General features: G+C 58.4%; 5 protein-coding genes across 5 annotated transcripts in view; 2 read left to right on the top strand and 3 right to left on the bottom strand.

The window, feature by feature from the left end:
* PTSG_02193 (uncharacterized protein) overlaps nt 1–485 on the bottom strand; it is a 2,409-nt gene extending 1,924 nt beyond the window's left edge. Inside the window, exon 1 of the mRNA XM_004996622.1 lies at nt 152–485. Coding sequence (XP_004996679.1) covers nt 152–401 — 250 coding nt within the window. The 5' untranslated portion in view covers nt 402–485. The remainder of the gene's footprint in view (nt 1–151) is intronic.
* Nucleotides 486–520: 35 nt separating this feature from the next.
* PTSG_02192 (uncharacterized protein) lies at nt 521–3,419 on the top strand. Its single transcript, XM_004996621.1, has 7 exons — nt 521–808; nt 1,011–1,115; nt 1,399–1,478; nt 1,743–1,832; nt 2,006–2,033; nt 2,546–2,658; nt 2,936–3,419. The coding sequence occupies exons 1-7, from the start codon at nt 535–537 to the stop codon at nt 3,191–3,193; spliced, it is 948 nt and encodes a 315-aa protein (XP_004996678.1). The 5' UTR covers nt 521–534; the 3' UTR covers nt 3,194–3,419.
* Nucleotides 3,420–3,694: 275 nt separating this feature from the next.
* Nucleotides 3,695–4,309, bottom strand: PTSG_02191 (uncharacterized protein; the record flags this gene model as incomplete). Its single annotated transcript, XM_004996620.1, has 2 exons — nt 3,695–4,050; nt 4,297–4,309. The coding sequence occupies 2 exons, from the start codon at nt 4,307–4,309 to the stop codon at nt 3,695–3,697; spliced, it is 369 nt and encodes a 122-aa protein (XP_004996677.1).
* On the top strand, nt 4,196–8,283 carry PTSG_02190 (chaperone protein dnaJ). The gene has a single exon (XM_004996619.1). The coding sequence runs from the start codon at nt 4,399–4,401 to the stop codon at nt 7,957–7,959; it is 3,561 nt and encodes a 1,186-aa protein (XP_004996676.1). The 5' UTR covers nt 4,196–4,398; the 3' UTR covers nt 7,960–8,283.
* PTSG_02189 (myosin-X) lies at nt 8,119–17,276 on the bottom strand. The gene is made up of 9 exons (XM_004996618.1): nt 17,002–17,276; nt 16,335–16,648; nt 15,855–16,019; nt 15,520–15,636; nt 15,200–15,307; nt 14,880–15,068; nt 14,559–14,672; nt 13,893–14,237; nt 8,119–13,617 (listed from the first exon to the last, which is right to left on the bottom strand). Exons 1-9 carry the CDS (start codon nt 17,045–17,047, stop codon nt 8,710–8,712), a joined length of 6,306 nt encoding a protein of 2,101 aa, XP_004996675.1. The 5' UTR covers nt 17,048–17,276; the 3' UTR covers nt 8,119–8,709.
* Between the last annotated feature and the right edge of the window lie 119 nt (nt 17,277–17,395).

Below are 17,395 nucleotides of genomic sequence, written 5' to 3'. Positions count from 1 at the left end.
ACACACCACCACACACACCACCACCACCACCACACACACACACACACACACACACACACACACACACACACACACACACACACACACAAACGTCCACCCAAGTACACATTCACATCCACATCCACAACACAACACAATACAACACATCTACCCGTAAGGGTGATGGTGTTGAGGTCCTGGTCAGAGCACACCCACGCAAAGGAGTCACCAACAACAGCACGACACGCTGCGCACTGAAATACAAGAGGGGCGTCAATGCCGTCCTCCTCCTCCTCCTCCTCCTCTCCATTCACGGGCTTCTGGCTCTCCTCCCCTTGTCCCTCATGCTGCTGCTGTTGTTGTTGCTGGTGGTCCCCTTCTGCCCGTTGCACATCACGAACGGTGTCACTGGCCGCTTGCATCTTCGCCCTGTTGTCTTTTTTCTTTTTATGTCTGCTTTCTGTTGCGTTCGGGTCGTGAGCGACTCGCTGCCTTGAAAGCTGCCGATAATATGTGGAAAATGTTGCTATTTTTCGTCTGGCACAACCAAAACGCATGCAAACCACAATGGGGCGCGAGCGGTACGTGGATGAGGAGCAGGCCATCAAGCTGGCAGGCGAGATCAGGCACAGGATACAGCTGCGGCCACGAGCCTTCCGCACCACAGCGGGGACGAGCGATGAGCCTGTCCTTGTGAGTGTGACGCCCGCCATGCGCGATTTCGCCACAAAGTGCTTGGAGTGCAACCAGCGTCAGAGCTCCCAAGGCGACACCAAGCCCGTCTTCTGCCTCAACATACAAGAACAGTCAACATTGCGACACATCACAGGTGCGTGTGTGTATGTGTATGTGTGTGTGCGTGTGTGTGTGTGTGTGTGTGTGCGTGCGTGTGCGTGTGTGTGTGTGTGCAAACGGATGGTATTTTCGTTTTGTTGCGTGTGCGTGGCTGGTTGTCTCTGAGCGGTTGTCAATCAGGAGCCCTCATGTCATTCCGCGTGCTGATTGTGTTGCGTGAACGTTGCACTTGCCAGACCCTTCACACCCAAAAAGGCCGGACGATATCATGAGCTCTGCTATCCAGTACTCCATGCTGCGTGACCTTGTCATCAGATACCGAGAAGCATTTGAAAAGCCAGGTTCGGCAATTCTATGTGTGTTTGGGCTCGTGTGCGCGCATGTAGGTTTTGTTTGTGTGTTGTATGGCTTTGCTTGCATGTCTTCGTTTTCGGTGTGTGTGTGTATGTTGTATGCGCGCGTGTGTGTGTTTGTTGTTTGTTGTGTGCTGTTGTGTGCTTTTTTTTAACACCTTACAGGCATGCATTTGTGCATACGCCGGTCCATCTCGTGCTGACGTGCCCTCTGATGATGTGATGATACGTACGGCTTGAGTCCATGCTCACCCTCATCCAATGATGGCAGGCGGGGAGAAAGCCCCACGCATGCATCGCCTCATGCGCCGTTCCCAGATTGTCCGCCAACCCCTCATCGAACCCGAGCCGGTGGGCGCATGCGCCTGTGAATGCTTGTGTGAATGCGTGTGTGAACGCGTGTGTGAATGCGTGTGAATGCGTGTGTGCAGATGTGCGTCGTGAACACAATGGCGTGCACGTTGTTGCGTGTCGGCTGTACCTTATCATCGGCTCCCTCCCTCCCTCTCTTCCTTCCATCCCTTCCATCCCTTCCTCCCTCTCCTCTTGTACCCGTCACAACTGACCCACCGTCCTCGTTCAACCACATTCTGCATCCTCTCAACTGCATCTCAGTCACCGGAGCTTGTGGAGCGCCGTAAGAAGTTGAAGGCGCACATTGCAAATCTCGAGTACAACAAGATGGTCAAGGACCTCGAGCCAAAGGTCAGTCGCCGTGCCTGTGTATGCTTGTTTTTGATCGATTGCGCGTGTGCGCGTGTGTATGTTCTCTGGTTGCTTGCGTTGCTTGCGTTACCTGTCGTGTTTCTGTGGCGCACTGCGAAGTCTCTTGAATCGTGGTTCACATGTTTGATCATCTGCTCCTTTGGCAATGACAGAGGGACTTTGACACCAGCCCGATGGAAGGTGATGCCAAGTCGCTGTTGCGATATCTTTCATCCAACCCGTGCCGCCTACTGACACCCACCCACTAACACATACACATGCACGAACGATCTTATTGCGTACATGGCCCCATTTGCCGTCCTCTGTGTGTGTCACTTGTGTCTCCACATCCTCTCACTTGTGTCTTGATCTCACTTGTGTCTTGATATCATCTCACTTGTGTCTCCACATCCTCTCACTTGTGTCTTGATATCATCTCACTTGTGTCCCCACATCCTCTCACTTGTGTCTCCACATCCTCTCACTTGTGTCTTGATATCATCTCACTTGTGTCCCCACATCCTCTCACTTGTGTCTCCACATCCTCTCACTTGTGTCTTGATATCATCTCACTTGTGTCTTGATACCATCTCACTTGTGTCTCCACGTCCTCTCACTTGTGTCCCCACATCCTCTCACTTGTGTCTCCACGTCCTCTCACTTGTGTCTCCATATCCTCTCACTTGTGTCTCCACGTCCTCTCTTGACATCAGTGCGGGAGGTGCAGCGCCAGTTCACCGTCGCCATCAACGTGCTGGCCACTCTCGTCGCTTGCTTCTTCTTTGGCTTCTACGCCTCAACTTACGCGTTTGAAAAGACAGGCTCGGTGCGCGTGCCTTGTGTGCTGTTGTGTGTTGCCCGATGGCGCTGCATGTATGCGCGCCCGGACGGCTTGGTGTTGTGCGAGTACACCTGTGTGTGTGTGTGTGTGTGTGTGTGTGTGTGTGTGTGTGTGTGTGTGTGTGTGTGTGTGTGTGTGTGTGTGTTTGTCTCGTTCACGGTCACACCATGCTTGCGTTCCCCACATGCAACTCACAGGCACACACACTCACTCACTTGATTGCACTTCTTGCACCCTCCCCCCCACACACACACCGCTGCAGCGGGTGCTGTTTGGAATTGCGTGCGCCGTGGTGGCTGGCGTTGCGGAGTTGTGGTTTCTGCTGCGCATCGCCATGCAGAAGGAGGCAGAGGCAGAGCGAAAGGCACAGCAGGAAAAAGAGCAGCTGCTCTCGGCAGGATCGCCCACCGCCACAACCACCACAACCACCACAACCACCGCCACCATGTCTGACTCTTCCTCATCCTCATTCTCAGAGGGAACGGATGCATCTGCCGTGTCGTCATCGTCATCATCCTAACCACGTTACGTTACATTACACATGGCTGTATCGTCAATCCTTTTGATTGTTGCTGCCCTCATCTCTTCACCTTTGGCATATGTTTGTTATGTAATGTATGTAACTTCACCTCTCAGTTGTTGTGTACAACTTGCTTCTTCAATGCTCACATGCTGTGCATGCGTGCGGGTGAATGCGAGTGAAAGTTTGTGTTTGTATGTGAGTGAGAGAACAGTCAAGTCACGCATCCGCACGTTCCAACACTTTCAGTACACGGTCTGAAATCAAAAAGCAAACAGCATGGAGTCATTGATCGATTAGCACCCCATCTTTACATTACACACCGTCCATCGTTGCTTCGTTTGAACGCGAACATTAAAGTCAAAAAGCACAGGCACTCGCCGTGAGCGCCGCGGGAGAATGGGAGAATGGGAGAAGGAAACCACACACGCGTGGAAAGTACAGCAGCAAGGCAGCGAGGCAGCGAGGCAACATCCCTGTCTTGGGGGGTTTGTCGCAAGCTTAGCGGCGCGAGCAGGCAAAGCAAGTTAACGCGTCCCGGTACGTGTCCAAGATATCGTCGTTCCTTGAGCCTGCGGTTGTGCCGTTGGTGTTTGCGCTATCTGCCTCATCGTCGTCGGGTGGGTACTCTGGCCGCCTTGACTTTGGTGGCCGCTTGGGCGCTCCCGATGTGCGCAGCTCACCCCAGCCAAGCGTATCGGCTTCCTGCCCTGGCTTGTCCTCTCCTTGCGTCGTCTGCGTCCGCTTTTGCTCTGCCTTGTCAGCCATGTCTGCTACACTACTGGCCGCGCTCGTCGTGGCAGCGGTGGTTGTGATGACAGCGGTGGTTGTCGTGGCAGCGGTGGTGGTGATGGTGCCTGTGTTGTATGGAAGGCTGGAAGGAGAAGCAAAGAATGCACCATCTGCAAACGCACACCACCAGCCAGCCACCACACCACCCAGCCGTCCTTCCGTTTTTGTGTTGTTGCGTTCGCCGCTTGTTTGCGGAATTTCAATGCACATCTTCACAAACGGCAACAACCAATCAAGCAAGCAAAGCAAGCAAGCAAAGCAAGCAAGCAACTGAACGACTGAGCACAACAGCAGACGACAAACGACCGCACCCCCACCGGCCATCGAGCGACCACCGTCTGTCTCACACTTTCCACGCGCCACTTAGCGACACCTTACAACAAGCGAGAACAGAATAACACAGATCCCCTCCCATGATGGACACGGGTCAAGATGACTCCAGTAGCCCACAAGAGGTACCACCAGAGCACCAACAGCCGTCAACGAGCACAGATGCTGCAGCGAGTGATCACAACGTGCGTGATGCAAGCACACAAGACAAGTCTCAGAAAGAGGATGAGGAACAACACGAAGACGCCACCACGACTGGGTCTGCTGCCGCTGCTGACAAGGACGATGTTGATGACGATGATGATGGTGAAGATGATGAAGAAGAAGGGAAGGACGAGGAGCAGCATGTGAGCGTGGAAGCGTTTGAGCGAATGAACTTGTACGACGTGCTGCAAGTGGACAAGACGGCCTCCGTGGCCAAAATCCGCAGGGCCTACTACAAGCTCTGCCTGAAGAACCACCCCGACCGCAATCCAGAGGACAAGAAGGACGAGGCAGCCCGCCGCTTCCAACGCATCAGCCACGCCTACAACGTGCTCTCAGATGCAGTGCGCAGGCACATTTACGACACGCAGGGCGACGGCACCACCGCCAGCAGCAGCAGCCGCAGCAGTGACAAGCTGCGTGCACTGCATACGGGCGACCAGGAGTTTCTTGCCATGGACTTTGCCATCAGGTTCAAGGAGTTCCTTCCGCTGCTGGAACTCATTCCCGCCATGGAGAAGCGGTACGGGTTCAAGTCTGGCGAGGTGCAGCTCGATGTCCCGGGCATGGGCGAGGAGCAGTGCCCCGGCGACGCCACGTGCGACATCATCTCACTCCCTCACCCGACACAGCGCCTCTCGCTTGCCCTGTGCCTCTCCCACAAGCGGCTGCACCAGCACACGGCGGCATGCCACACCTCTGCACACGCGTGCATCCTGCTGGCCCGCTGCCTCCAGCGCGAGTGGAAGGAGGACGTGCACCGCAACTGGGTCATCCAGCAAAGCATGCCCGACGACCCCGTGCGCCCAAACTATCCGTACTGGTTCAACATTCGCAGTGGCGTGTCGTCCTGGTGCACGACGGACGACGGCAGCGACACCACACCACCGGCTTGGGCCACACAGGACCACGAGTGCACAAAGGACGAGTGCGGCTCGTTCGGCTTCACGCGGCTCATGGACAACATCTGGATCTGTCGCAGGTCCGGGACACTGCACCTGTGCACGCCAACCCAGTGCCACTATCGTGAGCCTGCGCCACAGGCCGTTGTTGCGCGCATCTCCATGCCCGCGTCAGCGTCCACGACCCCTGCTGCTGCAAGGGCAAGGCCCCATCGCACCCCTACCTCCACCACACCCAGAACACACCAGCATCAAAAACACAAACAGCCGCAGGCACAGGATGCCAGCAGCGCACCCAAGCAAGCCTCTGCCACGGAACCAGCCATGGCACCAGCCACTGCCGCAAATACAGCCCCCACACCCCAAACAGAACAGCAGCAGCAGCAGCAGCAGAAGAAGAAGAAGAAGACGGACAAGCAAGAAGACACAGCGAACAAGGCAGCACCAACGACGCCTGCGCCTGCACCTGCGCCTGCAGCAACAGCAGCGACGACAGCCACATCACGGGGCGGGGCCGTGGTGTGCTGGGCGACGCGGCTGCTGTTCAACGAGGACGGGCAGGACGCGCTGCTCGATGCCGCCGGTCGCCAATACTCGTATGATGGCGGCACAGACTCTGAGCTCCGCGTCATCGAGTACGAAGTGCCTGCGACTGGTGAACGCGTGCGGAAGGTGATTGAGCGGCCCGTGGGCAGCAACGTCGGCCGCCGCGTGCGTATGGAGAAGGGCGTGCCTGTGATTCCGCGCACGCCCGTCTCGGACAGCGCGTCACCGCCGCGGTATGGGGACGTGTCCCCGAACTACGGCGACATCTCGCCACAGTTTGGTGGCGAGTCACCGCTGTACCGCACGTCCATGGAGTACATTGCCCACCTGGAGCGAAAGGCGGCGCAGGTCGCGAAGCGCGAGCACGACGAGCTGGCAGCCATTCACGAGCGCCGGCGGCGGGAGATGAAGGAGCAGGGGTGGGAGAGCCCACCAGCAGCATCAGAGGCGCCGTGGGAGCAGCTGGAGACGGCGTTTGCAGCAACACCCGCGCACCACCCCGTGGAGGCAATTACATCGCCAACGGCAACAGCGGCATCATCCGGCGTGCAGGCGGAGCTGGCAGAGGTGGACGCCCTCCGCGAGGAAGACGAGGTGGACACGAGCAATGGTGGTGGCAATGGTGGTGGTAGTGGTGATGGTGGTGATGGTGGTAGTGGTGGCAGGGGTGGCACAGCACAGCCCAAGGGGGAGGTGAAAGACGAAGAGCAATTTGCACAAGAAGAACCGCAACAAGCAGAAGGGGACGAAGAGGAAAAGGCTGCGGCCAGCACACGGCGGGCGAAAGGGCGACGTAAGCAGCCAAGGCAGCGCAACACACGCGCCGTGAAGAAGGAGGAAGAGGAACCTGTCGAGCTGCCAGACATTGATCTGCACACGGGTGTGATGACGCGTGCTCAGCGCGCACGCCTTGCAGCGAAACGCCGCCACGACACTCATGGCGGTGATGGCGGTGATAGTAGTGAGCCAGCGGGGAAGGCAGCAAAAGTCACGAGCAAGAGAGCAAGCAGTCGCAACAGCAGCAACAGCAGCAACAGCAGCAAGAGCAGCCCGAGAAGGAGAAAGAGCGATGGGAAAAGGAAGGCCACTGCAAGTGGCAAAACACAGGGCAAGAAAGGAGCAAAGCCGAAAACGCCTGCCCGATCCAAGCCACGCGCGACGCCAAACAACAAGCAGCAGCAGCGACAGGGACAGGGCCAGCGGCGACGGCGGCAGGGCGAGGACGGGATGGAACATGAGGGCCAGCGGGGGCAGCAGCACGAATCCGTGATGGAGCAAATCAAGGACGACATGCGAACGGCGCACGCGCGCATGAAGCGGGGCCTGGTGGATGCAGCGATCCACGTGGGCAGCCGGGTTGCCAACCCTCAAGACACAGCCGCGGAGCCGCAGGACTTTTACATGAATTACGTGCAGCACGCGCTTGACGACAAGGACCACGAGCCGGAGGCGCTGGGGGATTACGTCACGCTGCGCACGGGCGAGAAGAACTTCAACGCAATCGAGGATGACGAGGAGGAGCGAGGCGAGGAGATGCAGCTGCAAGCAAGGGACGTTGTGCTGGTGCGCGAGGTGGAGGCGTACGACAACCAGCGCGCCATCAAATACACGTTTGATCCGGCATTGGGCGAGCCCGTGTCGCAACCAGCAGAAGGCAGCGACGCTGGCAGCACCAGCACAGCACTGCGGGTGTACGACGGCCAGATGTACAAGGTGCTGCCCAAACCAGAGACATATCGCGTTGCTGATGCGGGCAAGCTGCGACGGCTGCCGCCACACCTCGCACACACGCCAGGCCCGCCCGTGGTGAACGCAAAAGCAGGTCTCAAGGGCATGCCGCACCCGCTTCGCCGACCAAAGAAGAAGCCAGGTACCGATACACAGCACCCAGCAGGCGGCAGCGGTGGTGGCGGTGTTGCGCATGGAGACCACGCGGGATCATCAGCAGATCAGCCACCGCACAAGCGCGCGCGTGTTGCGACCAACAAGTAGTTTGTTTGTCATGCATGTACATGTTTCAGCACCACGATTCGCCAACCATGATACTGATTCCTGCGTCAGGTTTCCCCGCCGCCCCCCCACCCCTTCTCTATCACTCTCTCACCTTTTCCCCCTTTTGCTTTGGCCTTCATGTTCCCATGCTAATGTGAATTGGGTTGATGCGTTTATTGTTGCTGTGAGGCACCAGGCAAGCAAGATTCGCGCTTGCATGCTCCACAGCGTCGTCATCATCATTCTTGTCGCAATGGCACGCTTTGGCGTGTGGTGACACTCGACATGCATGGGTGAGATGAATCAATGAAACAGATTACGAACAAAACTACGACAATGAAGAACACATCAACGCGAGCCAATGACGAGACACACAAATGAACAAAGAAAGCCACAGTGACACCCAAATACAACATTCCAGCCACTGCTGGGATCAACAGAACGTTCTGCACCAGGGCCGAGCCGCCGCTTCGTCCGCCCACATCCGATACATGTGTAACCCATGAAATGCGCTCATCACACACACACACACACACACACACACACACAAACACACATGCTGATCAACGTGCACACAACAGGCTCGCCATCTGCTTCTCGCACACGCTCCCTTCCTACACGCTCCCTTCCTCCCACCACAAGCTAATGAAAGACACCACGAACATAGGGAAATACACTGAAGGCACGACCACCACAATCACACACACACACGCAATCACACATACACGCACACACACAGGGAGACGGGAATCACTTTGCTGCGGCCTTTCCTGGCTTGCGTCGCTGAAGAATGAGGTAGGTGTAGTCCTTGATCAGGTGCGCAATCTGCGACGCCTGGTTGGTGGTGAACACAAACTTGGTGCCGCGGGTGAGCGAGCCCGTGACAATCATGAGGTTGCGCAGGGACGGGCTGTAGCTGACAATGCTCTTGTACCCATACGAGATGAGCGGCTCCTTCGACCGCCGCCGAAGAATGTGGAAGCCGTGCTCGTTGATGGCAAGCCACAGGTTCTTGGGCAGCGCCTGCGTGTAAGTCTGCAGCACCTCAAACACCGTCGAGCCATACAGCGGCCAGCTCTGCACAAACCGCAGGAACGCGCGGTTGCAGTCGTCATCCGCCTTGTTGGACAGCCGTGCGTGGTGCGCCGCAATGTCCTCCGGCTGCACAATCGTGCGCAGGTGCTTTGGCAGGTACTTCTGCACAATGCCAGAGTACAGGTCCCCGCTCGTCACCTCGAGCGCATCCCGGTTGCCAAGCTCAACTTGCGCGCGCAGGGCAGCAAGGTACGCCGCCTCCTCCGGCGTCACGGGGAAGCGGTCGCTGCGCACGTCATCCACGGCCTGGTAGAACAGCAGGTCAAACTCAATCGCGTGCGCCGGAATCTCGGGCTTGCCCGTGAACAGCCGCTTCTTGAACGTGAGCCGCAGCTCCTGCGTGGCGTTGGTGCTGCGCGCGTACTTCTCCCACTTGAAAATCGCGTCAGCCACCTTCTCCCACGGCAGCATGTTGCGCTCGAGCGAGCCAAACACCTCAAACAGCGAGAACCCTGGCGCGCGGCCAGACAGGCCAATGCGCTCCTTGATCATCGCCACCACCTCCGCCGTCGTCGCCGCGGCATCAAACATCAGCGCGCGGAACTCGCCGTCCATAAAGTAGAAGCGCGCGTGGATGGGCCGCATCTTCGTCACGCACACAATCTCCTGCCGCGACGGCGGGTACTTGCGGTTCTTGTTCATGATCGTGCGGTTCAGGCACTGCTGGCAGAACTGGGCGTACTTGCCCTCCTCCGTTGAGCCGTCCAGCCCGCACCGCCGCAGGTGTGCAGACAAGTACTGCAGCAGCTCCCTGTGGCGCGGCACAACAACGCCCAGCAGCAGCGCGAGCATGGACCAGTTTTGCCTGTTGATCTGGCTGTTGGGGTCCGGCTGCTCCGTCGTCTGCTTGATGAGCTGCAGGTAAAACTCGTTGCACAGCTCCTCCCGGTCAAGGCAGCGCTGAATCACCGTCTGCACCAACGCAATGTGGTCGCGGTCGCCCTCAACCGCGTACCCGCCCGTCGACGCGAGCCCCGCATACACCAGCAGCGAGCTGAACATGTCCAGCGCAATGTCCTCCAGCTCCCCGTCAGGCATCACCGTCAGCGGCTGCGGCAGCTTCGACTTGGTGTACGACCAGTACTTCTCAGGGAACGCCTTGTCCATCTCCGCCTGCGGCATGCCCTTGCTGCCCTTGCCAGCGGAGTCGCCCGCAGACGACGACGCCGACGCCGACGCCGCAGATGCACCCGTCTTTGACGAGCGCCGCCGCAGCGTGTTGGCCAGCAGGCCGCGGCCGCCCTCGGGTACCTTGCGCAGCATCCCCGTGCCTGCAAGCAAGGAGCGGTGCGAGCGCACCAGCTCCCACGCGCGCGCCTTGTCGCTGTCCGTGATCTTGCGGTGGGAGACGGCGGCCTGGCCAACCGCCTTCCAGTTGCGGTGAACGGGCGAGTAGGACGCAATGAGGTTGGCAATGTCCTCCTTGCGCGGGGTGTAGAACATGAAGTTGGACACCTCCGTCGCCGCGCTCTCGTCCATGTTGAGCGTAATCGTGTCCTCAACCGCGTTCACCTCCACGTTGCGCAGCGCAGAGTACGGAAACTCCGCCAGCACCTGCTTCGTCTTCTGCTGCACAAACTTGAAGCCGTCCGCATGGATGGTGAGGAACAGGCGCGCCGGGTACGACCAGAACCCCTTGTACTGCACATCGAAGAACGTGCCGCCGTACAGCGGGTAGTGCTGCACCGCCGTCAGGTACAGCACCTTTGCGCGCGCAGCATCGAGTCCGCGCCCGTACTCCATGTGCGCCTTGTACAGCTTGTTGGTCCAGTCCTCCTTGGTGGCGTGCGGATCCGACACCCGAATGCGCAGCGGCAGGTACTGCTCCACGTCCTCGTACCGGGACACCACGCCTTCCTGCGCGTTGCCCCAGACCACCTGCGACTGCAGGCCCGCCAGTTGTAGCGCCACCTTCTCGTTCACGGGGTACTCGTCCACGTGCACGACGCTGTGCACCGCCTGCGCGTACAGCAGCGCGTGCTCGACGGGGTCCTTGGACAGCTCGCGCGGGTTCCGGAACAGCCGCTTGCGGAACACAAACCGCGCATCGCCGCCGCCAAGCGCCTGCGTGATGCCGGACGCGCCGCCGCTGTTGGCGCCACGCCGCCGCGCCGTCGTCTGGTACTTGCTCATCTGCATCGAGCTGCGCTGCGCAGACTCCCAGTCAGACAGGATGTCCGCCACAAACTCCGTGCCGCGAATAAAGTGCTCTGCCTGCGGCGTTGTCTCAAACAAGGCCCAGCCCTCTGTGGACTGCAGGCCAATCTTGCTGGCCAGGTCCTCAATGACGTCGCGCGCCGTCCAGCAGGGGTGCACGCCGAGCGCCTTGGCCTTGCCGTCGAGGAAGAAGAAGCGGCAGATGATGGGCTGCAGCTCCCGGATGGCGTTGATCTCAACAACGGACGGCGGCGAGCGGCGCCGGTGGTCGTGCAGCTTGGTCCGCCGCAGCGCGTCCAGCGCCCACGTCGCCGTCGCCCCCACCACCGAGTCCGCCTGGTGCGTCATCATAAACGCCATCACGTAGCGGTACAGGCGCTTGCTCGGCGAGAAGCAGGCCGCGCAGATGGCAAGTAGCTGCCACCCACGCAGCTGCTGCTCCGGGGACGGGTTGTTGGTGACCTGGCGAATGAGCTGACAGTACACCTCGTCCCGGAGCTCGCTGCGGTCGAGGCAGTACGCCACAATGCTCTGCGTGCTCTGGATCACGCTGTTCTCTTTGAGGTCCCCGCGAAGCTGCTTGTTCATGTCCTTCCAGATGCTGCACGCCAGCTCCGTGTTCTCCGGGTTGTGCAGGTGCACCAGCGACGTCGGCAGCTGCGACGCCTTCGTGTACACAATCATCTCCGTCTTGGGCATGGGGTTGTTCACCGACTTTTGCCCGCGGCGCAGGCTCTTGCTGCTTCGCCCCAGCGTGCCGCCTGACGACAGCGGGTGTGCGTTGAAGTGCGCATCTGCAAACTTGATCATCGGGTACTCGTGCGGCTTGAACGCCTCCCCAGGCAGCACGCCTGCCGCCGCCGCCGTTGCCCGCGGGCCAGATGGCGCCCCGGCAGTTGCTGCGCCCGGCATCACCGTCATCGATGACGACATGCCCGCACCGGCCTGCGCCGTCTCCAGCTGAATCTTCTTCTCCACGCGCTCGCGCCGCCGCAGCGTGCGCGCACCCGGGGGCTTGGTCGTGCCCTCGCCGCCGCCAAGCAGCTCGTCCAGCTCGCTGCTCATGGCCTCCAGGTATTGCTTCGACGACTTGCGCGAGAGCGTGCTCGTTCCGGAGCGAGACGTCATGGACGTGGCGTCGGAGCCGTAGCCGGAGCTGGCGCTGGCGCTGGCGCTGCCGGCGTGGTCCAGCTTGCTCAGCGCGGGCGTGGCAATGTAGTTGCCGGAGAGCAGGGCGTCCAGGCTGTCGACAACGCCCGCGTGTGTGGAGGCCTGCGCCTTGTCCGCCTGCGTCTGTGCCTGCAGGCTCATGGCCAGGAGCTCGCGAGATGCGGCGAGCACCGACTCCTCCATCATGACGTCACCGGCCTCCTCCAGCTCCCGCTTCCTGCGCTCCTCCTCCTCGCGCCTCCGCCGTGCTTCCTCATCCTTGATCTTGCGTCGAATCTCCTTGACGTATTCGCGCGCAAAGAACCCGCGCACGTACGCCTGGATGGTGACGGCTGCCCTGCGCTGCCGCAGGTACCGCCAGCGCAGGGCAGCGCCCCTGACGGCGGCCTGGATGCGCACGGCGGCCCTGCGTTGGCGCTGGAAGCGGGCGCGAGCCATGGCGCCACGCAGCAAGCGCTGCAGGTCGAGGGCCTTGGCCTGCAGAAGCTTCTGCATTTGGTCCTCCAGCGGCTCAAACACGGACGTGCGCAGGAACACCTTTGTCTTGCCAATCTGCCACTCCGTCTCCGGGGCGTTGATGAAGGTCATAATCTGCCTGACGGCGTCGCGCGGGTCCTTGGGCAGGGCCTTGCCCATCACGCGCGCCATGCCGTGGTACTTCTCAACAAAGTGCTCCGCCCTCACGTGCACGGGGAAGCCCTGCTTGCGGATGCGCACAATGTCCAGCATGCCAGAGTACTGCAGCTGCGTCTTCACCAGCTCGTCGTCGTACAGGCGCGGCTTCTTGTCGCTGTTTGGCTTGATGCACCGCACGTACCACGGTGTCGTCGCCTCCAGCACCTCCACCAGCGCCGCGAGCTGCCGCCTGAACGTGTCGCCAACCGTGGGCTTGCCTTTGTTTGTGCGCATGTCTGTGGAGGTGCCCCTGCGCATGATGGACTTGTTGCGGCGCAGCTTCGAGCCGACAATGACGCGGCGGTCAACCTCAAGCAGGTTCTGAAACTTGGTCAGGTCGCGCACAAACGCACACGTGGACGAGTGCATCAGGTCAAACAGCATGTCCTGCACCACGTCCTTGTTCTTCTCCAGGAACCCGTCCACGGTGTACACGACGTCGCCGGCAAAGTGGCGGATGCCAAACTCCTCGTCCCATCGCGTCTTGTCTTCGCTCTTCATGTAGTGCGGGTGTTTCGACAGCGCGTTGTGCTGCTTCTCAAGATAGCTCCGGTCAGAGCCCTGTGTGTGAGTGTATGGTGAGTATTGTGAGTATTGTGTGTGAGTATTGTGAGTATTGTGAGTATTGTGTGTGTGTGTGCGTGTATTGTGAGTATTGAGCATTATGTGCGTGTATTGTGAGTATTGAGCATTGTGTGCGTGCGTGTGCGTGTGCGAAAGGGAAAGAGGAGGAGGGTGGCGGAATACTGCGTGTTGAAAATGCGCGGTATGTGCACACAGATCTGGTCACCCCCCCCCCCCCACCCACGCCAGAGCGTGCTGGCCTGATGACGCACCTTTGGGAAGCGGCATTCTTCATCGAGGAGGCGGAGAACGCACTTTGGCGAGCTCTCAATCAGCTCCAGGCAGAGCGTGTTGTCGGTAAACTTGATGTGGGAGTAATCAATGCCCTCACGGTCGTACTCGGCTTGCTCAAGGTCAAACACGTAGTGGTTGAAGAACTTGTGGAGCTTTTCGTTGGTGAAGTTGATGCACAGCTGCTCAAACGAGTTGACAACAAAGTTCTCAAAGCCGAAGATGTCCAGCACGCCAATGAACTTGTGCGTAAACTCGCCGGGGTTGGTCGTGCTGTTGATCTGGTCAACAAGCCACGCAAACGTCCGCGAGTACAGCGCTTTCGCCTGTGCAACAGATGCACGCGGTGTGTGCGTTTGTGTGTGTGTGTGTGTCAGCGGAGTTCAGTGTGTGTACGAGAAAGAGAGAGTGTGTGTGTGAGTGAGTAAGTGTGTGTCAGCGGGGTTCAGTGTGTGTACGAGAAAGAGAGAGAGTGTGTGTGTGAGTGAGTAAGTGTGTGTGTGTGTGCGTGTCAGTGTGTGAAGAAAGCACTGTGGCAGTGAATAGAGGCGCATCTGACATGACCAACAGCCATCCATCCAGCAGGTATGTCTGTGCCTGCATAGATCGCATGCATTGGCACAAAGGGCAGGCGAGCAGCGACGAACCATGGCGTGCTTGTTGTTGATCGCCTCGGTGTGCTTGAATGGAATCGTCGTGGCGTTGCCGCGAACAACAATCTGTCGCGTCAGCACAATGTCACGCAGTCGTTGCGCATCCAACTGCAGTGGCGTTCACGTGTGTGCGCGTGTTCGTGCGAGCGTGCATGCGTGTGTGTGTGGTGAGATGAGGAAAGGCATAAAATGGGGTACAACGACCAAGAAGACAGAGAAGCTGCAGCTCAACACACGTGCACACTCAACACACACACACACACACAAACAAACAAACAAAGAAACCAACACACACCAACGCATGCAACAACTAACCCCCAAGAGGTGGGCAATCTTTGCGAGAATGGCACCGTCGTTTGAGGTGAGGCCGGCCGTCTCGCCATCAATGTCGACAAACTCGAGATTGCCAATGTGCAGAATGGCTGACACGAGCCCAAAGATGCCGTCAATCAGCTCGTCGCTGATGTTCAGCACCGTCATCGCAAGCCGCAGGTCGTCGTACGCCTGCAAGCAACATGGACACAGAGGTGGTGGCGTGTTGTGTGTGTGAGTGTGAGTGTGCAAAGCGTGTGGTCATCACGGGAGTATACTCTCGCACAATAAAGAGCGTGGCAGCGTGGCAGTGGGGGGCATACCTGTCTGTCATCCCAGTCCTCGAGGGTGTAGCATCCGCTCTGGTTCAGGAACTGGTACGATTCCTTTGGCTCCAGCAGAAACCGCTCCTTGTCTCCGCCAGCAAGCAGCTGACATCAGGCGAGCGCAGGTGACGGGTCGGCAATGTATATCGTCAGAAGGTTAAACAAGTGCGCACTCTATGTGTGTGTGCTTTTGTCTGTTGTCTTTTTCTTTCCCCACCCCATTCCTCCTTTCTTCCCCCTCATTCTCTCTTTCTTCTCTCCTCGAAAATGACAAACAGTATTGTTGCTGTTGCTACGCTCGCATGCCACTGCCTCACTTGGTAGAAGACGTGGTAGCTGCGCTCGTCCTTTGCCACCTTCACAATACGCGATTGCTCCAGCAGATACTCCTGGATGATGCTTCCGCGAATCTCGCAGTTGTTGTCGAAGCACACCTGCCACGCAAGCACAGCACAGCAATGAGTCATGCCACGTCACATCACAAACCAGAAAGGCAGCGATCGAGCGGGGGTCGGTGTAGTTGCAACCCCCATCAACAATGCACAACTCTGTCAAGTTCCATCATTCTTCGACAAGTCCTCATCTGAACACACACACGAGCAAACAAAGACGCACACAGACACACACACAGTGCGCAACCATGGTCGCTCACCTGGATAAACTTTCCGAAGCGAGAGGAGTTGTCGTTGCGGGTGGTTCGCGCGTTACCAAAAGCTTCCAGGATGGTGTTGGCTTGCAGGATCTGCTGTTCCACCCACGACGTGGTGGTCGAGGTGACCGCACACAGGTACTGCAGAATAAACTTGGTCGTCTCCGTCTACACCGTGTTGATGGTTTGCATCGCGTCGTTGAGAGCACGCCCACGTGCACGCAACACCAAATAAACATGCACGGGGTGAGTCAGCGTGATGATGACCTGTGGGACGAGATGCAGAGATACAACGAGAGTGTGCACTGAGGCCCTGTGTGCGTGACTTCAGTCACCCACACACCCACCCACCCACACACACACACACACACGTACAGGCGTACACACACACACACACATACACACATACAGACGTACAAACGTACACCCCACACACCACACACACACACACACACGTATACACACACGCACATCTAAACGCACCTTGCCGGCACCAGACTCGCCGCTGATGACGCACGACTGGTTTGTGTCTGAGGTGCGGACGTTCTGGAAGGCGGCCTCTGCCGTTGCATACACGTGAGGCGGAAGGTCGCTCATGCGCTTTCCAGAGTATTGGTCAATGGTGTCCTGCTCGTAAATGGGCAGGCTCTTGTATGGGTTGACGGCGACCAAGATGGAGCCCGTGTACGTGTAGATCTCGTCCCTGTTGAAGCGAACGCGCAGGTTGGTGTTGATGCCGCTGACGTCGATGTTGGAGATGTGGGTCATGTCAGGAACGCCATCCTGTGGTCTTAGGCCTGCATGACGCCCAAACCCATTCCATGCGAGCAGGCAAACCCCAGACAACAAGGGTGGCAGAAAAAAGGGGCAAGACAGGGGTGTGTGAGGTGAGCATCGTGCTGTGCTGGTGTGCATGATGTAGCGGTTGCCGATGCTGCAAGCGCTTGCGAACACAGCAAGCAAGCAGCCGCCACGGCACGGCACAACGGTACGGAGTAGCATTGTCTTGAGGACCATTGAACCGTAGTGCCAGCTTGCACAAATCCACCACCACCACCACCACCACCACCACCACCAAACACCGCGGCTCCTCATCCACCAACAATCGTCGTGCAACAAACAAGCAGACAAAGGCTCGCACACTGCTCACCTTCAGCAGCCAGCTTTGGCCGCAACATGGCGCTGAAGGATGACATGGCTGCGCTGCCTCCAGGCTGCTGTGTGTGTGGCCTGTGTGTGGTCTGTGTGGTGTCTGCTGCCTCCAATCAACAATCCAACCTCACCTCACAAACAACAACACACAACAAAGGTGGTGGGATGATGATGTGGGCTGCTGGACGAGATGGTTGCAGCGAACGTTGTTGTTGTTTTTGTTCCTGTTGCCGCCCCCTGCTGTGCTATCCACCAAAACGCACTCAATCCACACAAAATCCAAGGAAATGCACGAAACCTATATTGCAAATTCATTTTATGATGTCGTACCTGAACGTGGTTGTTGTTGGGTGCTTGTGATGTGACATGATGTGACTGTGATGTGACTTGCT

The sequence above is a fragment of the Salpingoeca rosetta genome, assembly GCF_000188695.1.
Source record: "Salpingoeca rosetta unplaced genomic scaffold supercont1.5, whole genome shotgun sequence".
Taxonomy (NCBI): Eukaryota; class Choanoflagellata; order Craspedida; family Salpingoecidae; genus Salpingoeca; species Salpingoeca rosetta.
Note: the sequence above shows the minus strand (reverse complement) of the source record. Positions and strands in the feature narration are given on the sequence as shown.

Bases quoted from the DNA above. Each gene is read 5' to 3' on its own strand.
- PTSG_02192 (XM_004996621.1), top strand. From the start codon at position 535: ATGCAAACCACAATGGGGCGCGAGCGGTACGTGGATGAGGAGCAGGCC. The intron at 1,479-1,742 runs GTGGGCGCATGC...ACTGCATCTCAG, and splicing joins CCCTCATCGAACCCGAGCCG to TCACCGGAGCTTGTGGAGCG. The intron at 2,034-2,545 runs GTGATGCCAAGT...TCTTGACATCAG, and splicing joins TGACACCAGCCCGATGGAAG to TGCGGGAGGTGCAGCGCCAG.
- PTSG_02190 (XM_004996619.1), top strand. From the start codon at position 4,399: ATGATGGACACGGGTCAAGATGACTCCAGTAGCCCACAAGAGGTACCA.
- PTSG_02189 (XM_004996618.1), bottom strand. From the start codon at position 17,047: ATGTCATCCTTCAGCGCCATGTTGCGGCCAAAGCTGGCTGCTGAAG. The intron at 16,649-17,001 runs GTGAGCAGTGTG...GGCGTCATGCAG, and splicing joins GCCAAAGCTGGCTGCTGAAG to GCCTAAGACCACAGGATGGC. The intron at 14,673-14,879 runs GTTAGTTGTTGC...ACGCCACTGCAG, and splicing joins AGATTGCCCACCTCTTGGGG to TTGGATGCGCAACGACTGCG.